The sequence below is a fragment of the Caretta caretta genome, chromosome 17 (assembly GCF_965140235.1).
Source record: "Caretta caretta isolate rCarCar2 chromosome 17, rCarCar1.hap1, whole genome shotgun sequence".
Lineage (NCBI taxonomy): Eukaryota > Metazoa > Chordata > Testudines > Cheloniidae > Caretta > Caretta caretta.
In genome coordinates this window covers 23,899,863-23,914,575 of record NC_134222.1, presented here as the reverse complement: position 1 = coordinate 23,914,575, position 14,713 = coordinate 23,899,863, and the positions used below count along the sequence as shown (strand labels likewise).

Genomic DNA, 14,713 nt, shown 5'->3' with positions numbered 1-14,713 from the left:
AGGGAACCACATCTCAAGTGCAGGGTGAAGCCTTGGTCTAGGAAGATCCTACCCACTGCAGGCAGAGACTAGAGAGGCCTGTCTCTGTTACTCTTTGGTGACACATTGTCATGCCAATAGAACCCCCTTGAACTCAGTGGTAGGACCACCCACTAATGTATGTGTGTGTATGTACCTTTCCCCACCTTCACACGTGTCTGAATTCGCCCTGCCCCCTCCAAGTAGTCTGTGTTGCATCCCCCCATGTGTGTGTGACCCATTTGTAAGGGCTGGAGCAGAGGGAGTCCTTCAGCTCCTGACTAGTGACTCATTGCTGGGGTAGTCACCAGGAATCTAGATTGGCAAAGCAATTTGGACTCTATCAGTCTCAAGAAAACTGAAGTGCTTTACCAGCCTGCTCTAGCAAAAATGTATTCTGCTCCCAAAATCACGATGGATGACACACTGCTTAATGCTGTAGAAAAATGTTGCTATCTTGGCAGCACTGTATCTGACACGCGGTGCATTTCTAAAGCCAAGTCCGCCCGTGGTCGGCGTAGTCTCCAGCTGTGGCATGTGGGAGGCATTTGACTTCATGTCAAGATTAGTGTCTGGTGTGCAGTTGTGTTAAGCACTCTTCTCTATGGCTGTGAAACAGGGACACTTTAAAGCAGGAGCAACTAGAGTGTTTTCACAGGCACTGTCTGCATCTCGTCTGTAACATGAAATGCTTGGACAGGATACCATGCATCAAAGTCCTTGACCAGTGCTGTGTGACTAGCATTGAATCCCTAATCGTACAGACACAGCTTTGCTTTAGGTACGATACACAACTCCCTAAAGCCAGATCTTATGGACAGTGATGAACGAGAGCACATATGCTGGGAGGCCAACGAAAATGACATATGGACACTCTCAAAGCTCACCTGAAAGCTGGTTAAGTTGACCTGAACACATGGGAAGCTGCTGCTGCTGACAGATCAGAATGGCGGCAGACCTCTTGGGCTGTGGTAAAGCCATCAAGAACAGCAGAACAGAAAGAGCCGAAGAGAAGCGTGAATGAAGAAAGCAGGCTGTGGCAAAAACACATGGCCATGTCTGCCCAGTGTGCGGACACATCTTGGATCCCTCGTTGTTTTACATTTGCACAGGAAGACACACTGAAACAAACTGACCCTCAAATGTCGACCACGATGGGAGACTCCAACAACAACACCTTTTGCCAGTGCTCAGAGCCAGAGGCCCAGGTTGCACTCAGCCAGTGTTCAGTTCCCAGGAGGCTGGAGCTCTCATTCTGTCTTTTGAAATACAGCATGGAGAAGCTTGGTGCAGGGTAGTACAGGAGCCAGAGACACTCAGCTGTCTGGGTGGGAGAACGGTGAATGAGCAGTGGCTGACGACAGCACAAGGTGGTGGAACAAGATGGGGGAGAGAGTGAGATTGGACCTACCAGTGTGCATGAGGGGATCATTAGCAGGATAGTATTTTTTCAGCTGTGCCATGCAACAAGTGCAGAAAATTCTGTGTCCGTAAGTACAGTGGAAAGGGCAAAGGGACATGTGAGATGGAGTCTGACCCTCCAGAATTACGAGATGGAGGTGGTCCATGTTAAGGGGAGTGCAAATGTTATAGCTGATGCTTAGTCCCAGAGAGGGGGGCCTGAACTTCCCCAGGTCACTGGTTAAAGTGACATCGCTCAGTTCGGTCTCGAAGCAGGGAGAGATGTGACAAAGTGGGGTTCTCCTCCTTACTATGTTGTATGTGAGCCTATGTGAGTCTTACTGTCTTGCATTGGTACCGTGTGTACCTCAGTTTCCCCATGCATTACACCAGTGCTTAGGTGGTGGGAATAAGGGTGCGTGACTTTTGCTGAGACCCTCGGGGGCAGGTGACGTGGCTCCAGCTGCCTGCATGTAAGCGATGGCCAACACCCTTCCTAACCTGAGAACCAGGAAAGGGGGTGCGACCAGGTGACACTTTACCCGGGAAGTGAGACAAAAGACCAGAGGAAAGGCAACGCGTGTGTTGGGGGCCGGGCAGCTAGAAGCAAGTCAGTCTCTGCTAGCTTGGAGCCCAGGGGGAGGCCCAGAAAACTGGCTCTGCGCTCCCCTCCCCCAAGGATGGACTTTACTGAATGTTCCTGCTTTCTGTGCTAACAAGCTGTGTTCTATGCTGTGTTCCTGTCGACTAATAAACCTTCTGTTTTACATGCTGGCTGAGAGTCACGGCTGACTGCGAAGTTGGGGTGCAGGCCCCTTTGTCTTCCCTGGGAGTCCTGTCCAGGCTGACTCGCTGCGGGAAGCACATGGTGAGAACAGGGGGACTGAATGCTCCAAGGTCAGACCCAGGAAGGCCGAAGCCGTGTAGGCTTCTTGTCCTGGCGACAGCTCAGAAAGAGGAGGCATGTCAAACCAGAGTCGTGACTGGCTTCATTCAGAGCAATTCCAGAGCATCGGCCCGGTGACTCCATGACAACTGGTGTGGGTGGGCAATCATGTCACACACTGTGAGGATAAATTACGGCGGATGCTGTAATTCTGCATTGGGCAGAGTCAAAGCCACAATACCCTTCACAGGCCAGTGTCAGTGGTGCTCCTCCTGAATGTAGGGGAGAGCAGTTCTGAGGGGCAGATTACCACATTGCCCTTAGGCCTGTGTGCACTGAGACAGATGCCTCCTGCCTGCTGCTGAGGAGGACTCTGGATCCAAGTTTTGGGGAAGGAGCTCAGTGAGAAACCAGAGGCGATATCCAGTCCCTTCTGCAATCTTCCCCTCCCCCAAATCAGCAACCTCTGCACTGCGTTCCTTCTGAACCAGCAACCTCTTCACTGCGATCCCCCAAACCAGTAACCTCTGCACTCCACTCCTCTTCCGAACCGGCAACCTCTGCACTCCACTCCTCTTCCGAACCGGCAACCTCTGCACTGCAATCACCCCAAACCAGCAACCTCTGCACTGCGTTCCTTCTGAACCAGCAACCTCTTCACTGCGATCCCCCAAACCAGTAACCTCTGCACTCCACTCCTCTTCCGAACCGGCAACCTCTGCACTCCACTCCTCTTCCGAACCGGCAACCTCTGCACTGCAATCACCCCAAACCAGCAACCTCTGCACTGCGTTCCTTCTGAACCAGCAACCTCTGCACTGCAATCACTGCAAACCAGCCACTCTGCACTTCACCCCCCCCCAAACCAGTAATCTCTGCCCTGCAATTTCCTTCAAACCACCTGCCTCCTGCGCTGTGAACCCTCTCAAACCAGGCACTTCCTGCTCTGTGATCCCCCCTGAACCAGCAATATCCTGCACCGCAATCCTCCCAAACCAGTGACCTCTGCACTGCGATCCCTCCAAACTAGCAGCCTCTGCGCTTCAACCCCCAAAACGAGTAACCTCTGCACTGCAACTTCCTTCAAACCACGCTTCTCCTGGACACTACGGTGCTAATAAGCGATGGTCACATAAACACCACCCTATATCAGAAACCTACTGACCGCTATGCTTACCTACATGCCTCCAGCTTTCAGCCAGACCACACCACACGATCCATTGTCTACAGCCAAGCTCTACGATACAACTGCATTCGCTCCAACCTCTCAGACAGAGACAAACACCTACAAGATCTCTATCAAGCGTTCTTACAACTACAATACCCACCTGCTGAAGTGAAGAAACATATTGACAGAGCCAGAAGAGTTCCCAGAAGTCACCTACTACAGGACAGGCCCAACAAAGATAATAACAGAACGCCACTAGCTGTCACCTTCAGCCCCCAACTAAAACCTCTCCAACACATCATCAAGGATCTACAACCTATCCTGAAGGACGACCCATCACTCTCACAGATCTTGGGAGACAGGCCAGTCCTTGTTTACAGACAGTCCCCCAACCAGAAGCAAATACTCACCAGCAACCACACACCACACAACAGAACCACTAACCCAGGAACCTATCTTTGCAACAAAGCCCGTTGCCAACTGTGTCCACATATCTATTCAGGGGACACCATCATTGGGCCTAATCACATCAGTCACACTATCAGAGGCTCGTTCACCTGCACATCTACCAATGTGATATATGCCATCATGTGCCAGCAATGCCCCTCTGCCATGTAGAATCATAGAATATCAGGGTTGGAAGGGACCTCAGGAGGTCATCTAGTCCAACCCCCTGCTCAAAGGAGGACCAATCCCCAACTAAATCATTCCAGCCAGGGCTTTGTCAAGCCTGACCTTAAAAATATTTCCTTAAAAATATCTAAGGAAGGAGATTCCACCACCTCCATAGGTAACGCATTCCAGTGTTTCACCACCCTTCTAGTGAAAAAGTTTTTCCTAATATCCAACCTAAACCTCCCCCAATGCAACTTGAGACCATTACTCCTTGTTCTGTCATCAGCTCGTACTGAGATCAGTCTAGATCCATCCTCTTTGGAACCCCCTTTCAGGTAGTTCAAAGCAGCTATCAAATCCCCCCTCATTCTTCTCTTCTGCAGACTAAACAATCCCAGTTCCCTCAGCCTCTCCTCATAAGTCATGTGTTCCAGTCCCCTAATAATTTTTGTTGCCCTCCACTGGACTCTTTCCAATTTTTCCACATCCTTCTTGTAGTGTGGGGCCCAAAACTGGACACAGTACTCCAGATGCGGCCTCACCAATGTCGAATAGAGGGGAACGATCACGTCTCTCGATCTGCTGGCAATTCCCCTACATATACATCCCAAAATACCATTGGCTTTCTTGGCAACAAGGGCACACTGTTGACTCATATCCAGCTTCTCGTCCACTGTCACCCCTAGGTCCTTTTCTGCAGAACTGCTGCCGAGCCATTCGGTCCCTAGTCTGTAGCGGTGCATGGGATTCTTCTGTCCTAAGTGCAGGACTCTGCACTTATCCTTGTTGAACCTCATCAGATTTCTTTTGGCCCAATCCTCTAATTTGGCTAGGGCCCTCTGTATCCTATTCCTACCCTCCAGCATATCTACCTCTCCTCCCAATTTAGTGTCATCTGCAAACTTGCTGAGGGTGCAATCCACACCATTCTCCAGATCATTTATGAAGATATTGAACAAAACCAGCCCCAGAACAGACCCTTGAGGCACTCCACTTGATACTGGCTGCCAACTAGACATGGAGCCATTGATCGCTACCCGTTGAGCCCGACAATCTAGCCAACTTTCTATCCACCTTATAGTCCATTCATCCATCCCATACTTCTTTAACTTGCTGGCAAGAATACTGTGGGAGACCGTGTCAAAAGCTTTGCTAAAGTCAAGGAACAACACGTCCACTGCTTTCCCCTCATCCACAGATCCAGTTATCTCGTCATAGAAGGCAATTAGATTAGTCAGGCATGACTTGCCCTTGGTGAATCCATGCTGACTGTTCCTGATCACTTTCCTCTCCTCTAAGTGCTTCAGAATTGATTCCTTGAGGACCTGCTCCATGATTTTTCCAGGGACTGAGGTGAGGCTGACTGGCCTGTAGTTCCCAGGATCCTCCTTCTTCCCGTTTTTAAAGATGGGCACTACAGTAGCCTTTTTCCAGTCATCCAGAACTTCCCCCGATCGCCATGAGTTTTCAAAGATAATGGCCAATGGCTCTGCAATCACATCCGCCAACTCCTTCAGCACTCTCAGATGCAGCGCATCCGGCCCCGTGGACTTGTGCTCGTCCAGCTTTTCTAAATAGTCCCGACCCACTTCTTTCTCCACAGAGGGCTGGTCACCTCCTCCCCATGCTGTGCTGCCAAGTGCAGTAGTCTGGGAGCTGACCTTCCCGTGAAGACAGAGGCAAAAAAAGCATTGAGTACATTAGCTTTTTCCACATCCTCTGTCACTAGTTTGCCTCCCTCATTCAGTAAGGGGCCCATGCTTTCCTTGACTTTCTTCTTGTTGCTAACATACCTGAAGAAACCCTTCTTGTTACTCTTAACATCTCTTGCTAGCTACAACTCCAGGTGTGATTTGGCCTTCCTGATTTCTTTACTATTCTTTCTACACATCGGGATGGTTTGTCCCTGTAACCTCAATAAGGATTCTTTAAAATACAGCCAGCTCTCCTGGACTCCTTTCCCCCTCATGTTATTCTCCCAGGGGATCCTGCCCATCAGTTCCCTGAGGGAGTCAAAATCTGCTTTTCTGAAGTCCAGGGTCCGTATCCTGCTGCTTACCTTTCTTCCCTGTGTCAGGATCCTGAACTCAACCAACTCATGGTCACTGCCTCCCAGATTCCCATCCACTTTTGCTTCCCCTACTAATTCTTCCCAGTTTGTGAGCAACAGGTCAAGAAGAGCTCTGCTCCTAGTTGGTTCCTCCAGCACTTGCACCAGGAAATTGTCCCCTACACTTTCCAAAAACTTCCTGGATTGTCTGTGCACCACTGTATTGCTCTCCCAGTAGCTATCAGGGTGATTGAAGTCTCCCATGAGAACCACGGCATGCGTTCTACTAACTTCTGTGAGTTGCCGGAAGAAAGCCTCTTCCACCTCATCCCCCTGGTCTGGTGGTCTATAGCAGACTCCCACCATGACATCACCCTTGTTGCTCACACTTCTAAACTTAATCCAGAGACACTCAGGTTTTTCTGCAGTTTCATACTTGAGCTCTGAGCAGTCATACTGCTCCCTTACATACAGTGCAACTCCCACAACTTTTCTGCCCTCCCTGTCCTTCCTGAACAGTTTATATGTACATTGGCCAAACTGGACAGTCGCTACGTAAAAGAATAAATAGACACAAATCAGACGTCAAGAATTATAACATTCAAAAAGGAGTCGGAGAACACTTCAATCTCTTTGGTCGCTCGATTAGAGATCTGAAAGTGGCAATTCAACAAAAAAAAACTTCAAAAACAGACTCCAACGAGAGACTGCTGAACTGGAATTAGTTTGCAAACTGGATACAATTAACTTAGGCTTGAGTAAAGACTGGGAATGGATGTGTCATTACACAAAGTAAAACTATTTCCCCATGTTTATTCGCCCCCCCCTCCCTCCACTGTTCCTCACACGTTCTAGTCAACTGCTGGAAATGGCCCACCTTGATTATCACTACAAAAGGTTCTTTTCCCCCTGCTCTCCTGCTGGTAATAGCTCACCTTACCTGATCACTCTCGTTACAGTGTGTATGGTAACACCCATTGTTTCATGTTCTCTGTGTGAATAATCTCCCCACTGTATTTTCCACTGCATGCATCCGATGAAGTGAGCTGTAGCTCACAAAAGCTTATGCTCAAATAAATCTGTTAGTCTCTAAGGTGCCACAATTGGGAATCGGTCCTGCTTTGAGCAGGGGGTTGGACTAGATGACCTCCTGAGGTCCCTTCCAACCCTGATATTCTATGATTCTACGATTCTAAGTCCTCGTTTCCGCTCAAACCAGGCACTTCCTGCTCTGTGATCCCCCCTGAACCAGCAATATCCTGCACTGCAATCCTCCATAAACCAGCAACCTCTGCATTGCAATCTCTCCCCTCCCCAAAGAAACACCCCTGGAAACCTCTTACTGCAATCTCACACACCCACACAAAACAGCAACCTTTGCACTGTGATCCCTCCCAACCAGCAAACTCTGCACTGTGACCTCCTCCAGTATCAGCATCCTCCTGCCCTGTGATCCCCCCAAAGCAGCAACCGCCTGATTGCAATCTCCCCAATTAGAAATCTCTGCACTGGAATCCCCCCAAACCAGCAGCCTCCCACACTATGATCCTCCCAACCAGCAACCTCTGCACTGCAATCCTCCACAGCCAGCAACCTCTGTACTTTGCTCCTGCCCCCCCATCCAGCAATGATTTACACAACTTAACCCTTCCCATTATCCCTCGCACATAATTTCCCATAAAAGCACACCACCAGCAGCCCCTCTGTTTCTCCAGCTGTGTCCCAGGAGATGACACTCAGATGCTTTGTGACTGTGAGGCACGTACTGGGCTCCAAAGGCAGGGGCCCCCTCCTTCCATTCCAGCGGTTTCTATTTGGCAGTGCCAAATGTACGTTGAAGCCCTGGATACATAAGAGGGAGTCACTGAAACCTCAGCACCTTTCCCACTGATGTTTAAATAATGCTGCGCACTCCATCTCCCTGCTTTCTAGCTTGATCCTTCAGCCTCTTTGAGATTTGCTGGAGAGCGTGAATTGGAATGAGCTCTCCATGTAGGTTGAGTGAGACATTATATCCAGCTACAAACAGCCAGAATTACTGTGGAAGTTGAGTTACAGTTGTTACGAAACATTCCAGTTCAAATGTACCAGAGACTGGGGCCATTTAAAACACCTCTTAGAATCATAGAATCTTAGAATATCAGGGTTGGCAGGGACCTCAGGAGGTCATCTAGTCCAACCCCCTGCTCAAAGCAGGACCAATCCCCAACTAAATCATCCCAGCCAGGGCTTTGTCAAGCCTGACCTTAAAAATATCTAAGGAAGGAGATTCCACCACCTCCCTAGGTAGCTGCCTGGAAATGCAGGGAGGGGACCCTGAAGAGCTCTCAATGAAATGCACGTCTGTAACAGAGCCCACTGGCTAGTCCAAAGCAGCCTTCACTCTGCCTTATGGACATCACTCCCCGGTGGGGTCTTGCTGCTCTCCTTACTCATGCTCATTGCCACACTCTCCTCTCTCTCTCTTAGATGGAGCCCTTGCTGGTGCTTTCCTGCCTGCTCTCTCAGGTGGTAGGTCAGTTCCCTATTCCTCCACCTCACCTGTTACCCTCTCAGGCACAGCAGGCAGGGCAGACAGCCAGGAGGTGGGGGTGTCTGACAATCTCTTTTCTTCTCTTTCTCCTGTTCAGGGTATGGCCCCCATCACCATAGTACATGAGTGCTTCACCAGCTTTAATGAGTGTATCCAGATGGCTCCTGGGAGCAGGGCAAAGCTGTTACCCTATGGCACAGCTAGGCACAGAGCAGCTAGGTGATTTGCCCAAGGCCACACATGGACTGTATGGCAGAGTCGGAACTTGAACCCAGGTCCTGGGCTAGTGCCCTAACCACTGCACCATCCTGCCTCCCTTCTTTTGACTCTTTGGAAGCTGAAACGCCCCATTGATCTTTTCATTTGCAATAATCCTGATGCTTGATCCAGTTCCCCCTTCGTTTTGTGGGATAAATGAGACTTTCTATATGGAAGAGGGGAAAGCAAGTGAATTCACATCCTATCACTATATCTGCACCATGTAAGCCTGCAGGATGCAAACCCAGCTCACCACTGAGGGGGTGTGTGTGGTGGACCGAAAGCATCAGAAGAAATGATGAACTCTGCGTTTGTGATGAGCCTCAGTGTGCAAGGAAACGTGTGTCTGTGCATGCAGACGTGTGTGTAAGTGTAGCTGTATTCATGTATGTGTGTGTGCATGTGTATAGACACGGGCATGGCTGTGTATGTGTGTAAGTGAGTGGGTGTCACGTGAGTACGGTTATAAGTATGAAAGCAGGAGTGTGTGCATGGATAAGTAAACATGACAATGTCTGGGTACATGTACATGTGTGTTTCCCGTGTTTGCACACGCGCTGTGATGATGTCTAAGTGAGTGTGTTCATGTGTGTATAATTGTGTGTGCATTGGACACTGTGCACTCTAGTGTAATGGTACATTTGTGTGTGGATGCAAACATGTGAATGGGCACGAAGGAGACCTAGGAAATAACTGGGGTATATGTAACCCTGGGTATGTCTGCACTGCAGCTGGGAGTGTGCTTCCCAGTGCAGGTAGACAGACACATGCTAGCTCTGCTGGAACTAACATGCTAAAAATATCAGTGTAGCTGAGGGTAGCATAGGCGACAGCTTAGGCTAGCTGCCAGGGGACAAACCTGCCTGGATCCCCGGACAGCTAACCCAAGCTGCCATCCCTGCAAGGCCAGCTACACTGCTATTTTTAGCGTACTACCTTAAGCAGAGCTAGCATGCGTCCATCTACCCAGGCTGGGAAGCACACGCAAAGCTGCAGTGTAGACAAATGCTCTGAAAGATCATGCTGGAGGCACAAACTGTACAAAGTCTCCTGCGGTAACAATCATAGATGTGAAGGCCGCTGATTGTCCATTCAGACCTCCTGCATGGCACAGGCCAGAGACTGTCACCCAGCACGCCCTGCATTGGACCCTCACTTGTGCGCCAGCTGGAGTGGATCTTTTAGAGACAGTCAATCTAAAGGCTCCAAGTGATGGAGACTCCTCCACGCCTGGGAAGCTACTCCAATGGGTCATTGCTTCATTGTTAAAATATCATGTCTTGTTTCTAGCTAGACTTTGCTGACTCCAGCTTCTAACCTCTGGATCTTGTTGTGCGTTTGCTGCTAGACTAGTGAGCCTTGCAAAACACATAAGTGCAGCATGAAGTATCCAATCAAGTTCTTTGGTCTGTTTTTTTGGACAGGCGAAGCTAGCAGGGGAGCGGGGGGCTCGTGCCATCCTCTTCGACATCACGGATGATGAAAGCGCTGCTGACCAGGTACAACCCTATTGATACCTTCAGGAAAACTTCAGTGGTACCATCCTGTCCTGAAATACACATAGCTCTGGTCCACGCTCCCCCTTCTCCATACGAGCCAGGAACTGCAGAAATGGAGGGACAGAGCTGGGGTTGAGGCAAGGGGTGATGGTGCAGATTGGCTCCTCCATTCAGTACACCTACCATAGAACAAAGACCTTTCCCCAGCTCATCCAAAACACAGAGAGCTCAGTTTGCACAAAGGCTTTCCCTAATGGGGTAGCTACATCACCCAACTAGATGTTCAAGCAGGCATTTATGCCCATAATACCCGCTTTGTGCAGCCAAACCAGTTACTGTTCAGGCATTGAGTTTGCCAAGGGCAGTCCCTCCAGAGTCCTAAAGCTAGCAGCTGAACCATTACCCATGAGGGAACCATATAGACTATCACAACTGGTAAAACATCTAGAACACTGACTTTACACAGGGTCACTGAGGAACATCTATTTCCTAAGGCAGCGGTGTCCAATATGTTCGCCACTAGCCACATGTGGCTAATAGGCTATTGAACTGTGGCTAATGCATGTGGCTTTTTTATAATGTGGCTTAATGTGGCTTTTTTATAATGTGGCTAATAATAAAAATTCAAAACCACAAGTGTGGCTAGCAGTGTGGCTAGCATCGAATTTCTATTGGACACCACTGCCCTAAGGACAAATGAGGGGGGACATCTGGTCCCTAGAGAGAGTCAGGGCACAAGGAGGTACATCAGGTATTTAGAGAAAGAGCATGGTTGGTAGGGAGACATCTGGAGAAAGCTGTTGGTGAAGGATGGTGGGAGGGTGTGGGACAATCCAGTCTCAGGAAAGATTGCTGCTCTTCAGAATTCATCCAAGTAGACTTCTGAACTCCAGCTGTGAGACGAAGAGCTCAAAGTTCGACAGCTCTTTTCTCTACCGGTGATAAACTGTGTTGGTGATAAACTGGAGAACTGCTAACATAGTTCCTATTTTTAAGAAAGGAAAAAAAAGTGATCCGGGTAACTACAGGCCTATTAGTTTAACATCTGTATTATGCAAGGTCTTGGAAAATATTTTGAAGGAGAAAGTAGTTAAGGACATTGAGGTCCATGGTAACTAGGACAAAATACAACATGGTTTTACAAAAGGTAGATCGTGCCAAACCAACCTGATCTCCTTCTTTGAGAAGGTAACAGATTTTTTAGACAAAGGAAATGCAGTGGATCTAATTTACCTAGATTTCAGTAAGGCATTTGATACGGTGCCACATGGGGAATTATTAGTTAAATTGGAAAAGATGGGGGTCAATATGAAAATTGAAAGGTGGATAAGGAACTGGTTAAAGGGGAGACTACAGCGGGTCATACTGAAAGGTGAACTGTCAGACTGGAAGGCGGTTACTAGTGGAGTTCCTCAGGGATCGGTTTGGGGACCAATCTTATTTAATCTTTTTATTACTGAGCTTGGCACAAAAAGAGGGAATGTGCTAATAAAGTTTGTGGATGAGACACAGCTGGGAGGTATTTCCAATAAAGAGAAGGACTGGGATATCATACAGGAAGATCTTGATCACCTTGTAAACTGGAGTAATAGTAATAGGATGAAATTTAATAGTGAAAAGTGCAAGGTCATGCATTTAGGGATTAATAACAGGAATTTCTGTTATAAACTGGGAACGCATCACTTGGAAGTAACGGAGGAGGAGAAGGACCTTGGAGTATTGGTTGATCACAGGATGACTATGAACCGCCAATGTGATATGGCTGTGAAAAAAGCTAATGTGGTCTTGGGATGCATCAGGCGAGGTATTTCCAGTAGAGATAAGGAAGTGTTAGTACCATTATACAAGGCACTGGTGAAACCTCAGCTGGAATATTGTGTGCAGTTCTGGTCTCCCATGTTTAAGAAGGATGAATTCAAACTGGAACAGGTACAGAGAAGGGCTACTAGGATGATCCGAGGAATGGAAAACTTGTCTCATGAAAGGAGACTCAAAGAGCTTGGCTTGTTTAGCCTAACCAAAAGAAGGCTGAGGGGAGATATGATTGCTCTCTATAAATATATCAGAGGGATAAATACCGGAGAGGGAGAGGAATTATTTAAGCTCAGTACCAATGTGGACGCAAGAACAAATGGATATAAACTGGCCACCAGGAAGTTTAGACTTGAAATTAGACGAAGGTTTCTAACCGTCAGAGGAGTGAAGTTCTGGCACAGCCGTCAAGTGTAGCAGTGGAGGCAAAAGACATATCTGGCTTCAAGACTAAGCTTGATAAGTTTATGGAAGGGATGGGATGATGGGATAGCCTAATTTTGGCAATTAATTGATCTTTGACTATTAGCGGTAAATATGCCCAATGGCTTGTGATGGGATGTTAGATGGGGTGGGATCTGAGTTACTACAGAGAATTCTTTCCTGGGTGTCTGGCTGCTGAGTCTTGCCCACATGCTCAGGGTTTAGTGGATCGCCAATTTTGGGGTCGGGAAGGAATTTTCCTCCAGGGCAGATTGGAAGAGGCCCTGGGGGTTTTCCACCTTCCTCTGGAGCATGGGGCATGGGGTCATTTGCTGGAGAATTCTCTGCATCTCGAAGTCTTTAAATCATGATTTGAGGACTTCAATAGCTCAGACATAGGTCAGGGGTTTGTTACAGGAGTGGGTTGGTGAGATTCTGTGGCCTGCGTTGTGCAGGAGGTTAGACTAGACGATCATAATGGTCCCTTCTGACCTTAAAGTCGATGAGTCTGTGGTCTCACACAAAGGGAACTGCTTCCTCCCACCCCATGTGACAGAATAACGGAATGAAGCAAGTCTCAGACCTGTATGGAGTAGCTATTATTGTTGTGTAAGTGGGTGGTCAATGCTGCTTGCTAGTGTTTGGCCTATAGTCAAAATGTCACTGGGCTAAGCAGAATGAGAAATGCAGGCTACAGGTATGAGTAGGCTCCACTTCCTGTGGTGCTAGATTCACAGGAAGTGAGTATAAAATAATGTCACTGTTGGGTACAAGAGACTTTGCTTTAGTGAGAAGAACACGAGACGCTCTCCCACTTCCATTGTGTCAGGATGTAACCCATTAAAGTACATTGCATTCTGAGACCAGCCTCATTCGTTTCATGGGAGGAAGCAGTCCTGGCTTTTGCTGAAATGGGTGTTAGGCAGGCAGTGTTAGGTATGGAAAACACATGTCAAATAATGACTAAACGGAATATAATACCAATCAAATGTAGGTGAATTTGAGGAAAAAGCTCAGATTTGGGCTAGAGAGACTGTGCCCAGATTAGTGCTTCAATATCACTGTACACAAGAAGGAATGTGGCACTGATCATGGGCACTGGCCCCATTATTTTCATAGTTGATTCATTCACTCATTCCTTAGGTCCAGCATTGTGCTAGGCACTTTACTAGCAGGTACAGATAAAGACAAAGGCCCTGCACCAAACAGCTTACAACTGAGACAGATAATGTAGGATGCAGGAGGCAGGGGTAAAGGCAGTGAGACACACCAGGGTGTTTATTATTTTGTTGCAAGGGTTATGAAGCATCATCATCTCTCTGAGGTGAAGCCTATTGGTTTTGGGCAAGGGGGTTGAAAGAGGAAAGCAAGAGACATGGTCAAGCAGTGCCTGTAGTTGAGGGAGGGATAAGAACAGGAAAGGGGCAGCAAGGGGAGCAGTAGAGACAAGAGCAGAGAGGTGGGCAGGAGCCAGGGTGTTGGGGGATGAGGTGCTTCCATCTGGTGCAGACCGAGGAGCAGAGTGGCAATAATAAATATACCATGTCACGGGTTCTGGGCAGCGACTGTAGCACTTGTCCTGGGCAGCAGTCCTCATCCCCCCACACCTTATTTGATCGTGAGTTTTGATAAATCTCCATCACACCCACGTCTCAGGCTGTGCTCCGGGCCATCTCATGACCAAGCTTGTTTCTTTGCAGCTGAGGAAACCCAGAGGCCTGAGTCAGCCTGTGGTTCTGATCCGGGGCCATGACGCTGAGCTTCTGATGGGCGTTGTGAACAAGAATCGAGAAGCACATGTGAAGATTGAGGTTAAACAGCAGCCAGCATGGGTGAGGAACATGTCATACCTGCCTTCTCCTTTCCACTCCAAGTCAATCTTCTCAGCACTGAAGCAAAGCCGAGCCTCCCTTCTATGGGAGGTGACACCCTGGCCCTCTGCAAGAGCCAGATGGAACCCTTCTTCCTCTTGTCTCTTTATTTGGTACCAGTCCAAGGTCCTTTGCTCTGCAGAACAAAGCGTAGTGAGCTGAGACACCGAGAGGGGCTG

The 14,713-nt window shown here is 48.4% G+C and overlaps 1 protein-coding gene across 1 annotated transcript in view; it reads left to right on the top strand.

The window, feature by feature from the left end:
- RNF43 (ring finger protein 43) overlaps positions 1 to 14,713 on the top strand; it is a 132,760-nt gene that overhangs the window by 79,762 nt on the left and 38,285 nt on the right. Inside the window, exons 3-4 of the mRNA XM_048823916.2 lie at positions 10,354 to 10,428; positions 14,364 to 14,495. Of these exons, the coding sequence (XP_048679873.2) occupies positions 10,354 to 10,428; positions 14,364 to 14,495 (207 nt within the window). The remainder of the gene's footprint in view (positions 1 to 10,353; positions 10,429 to 14,363; positions 14,496 to 14,713) is intronic.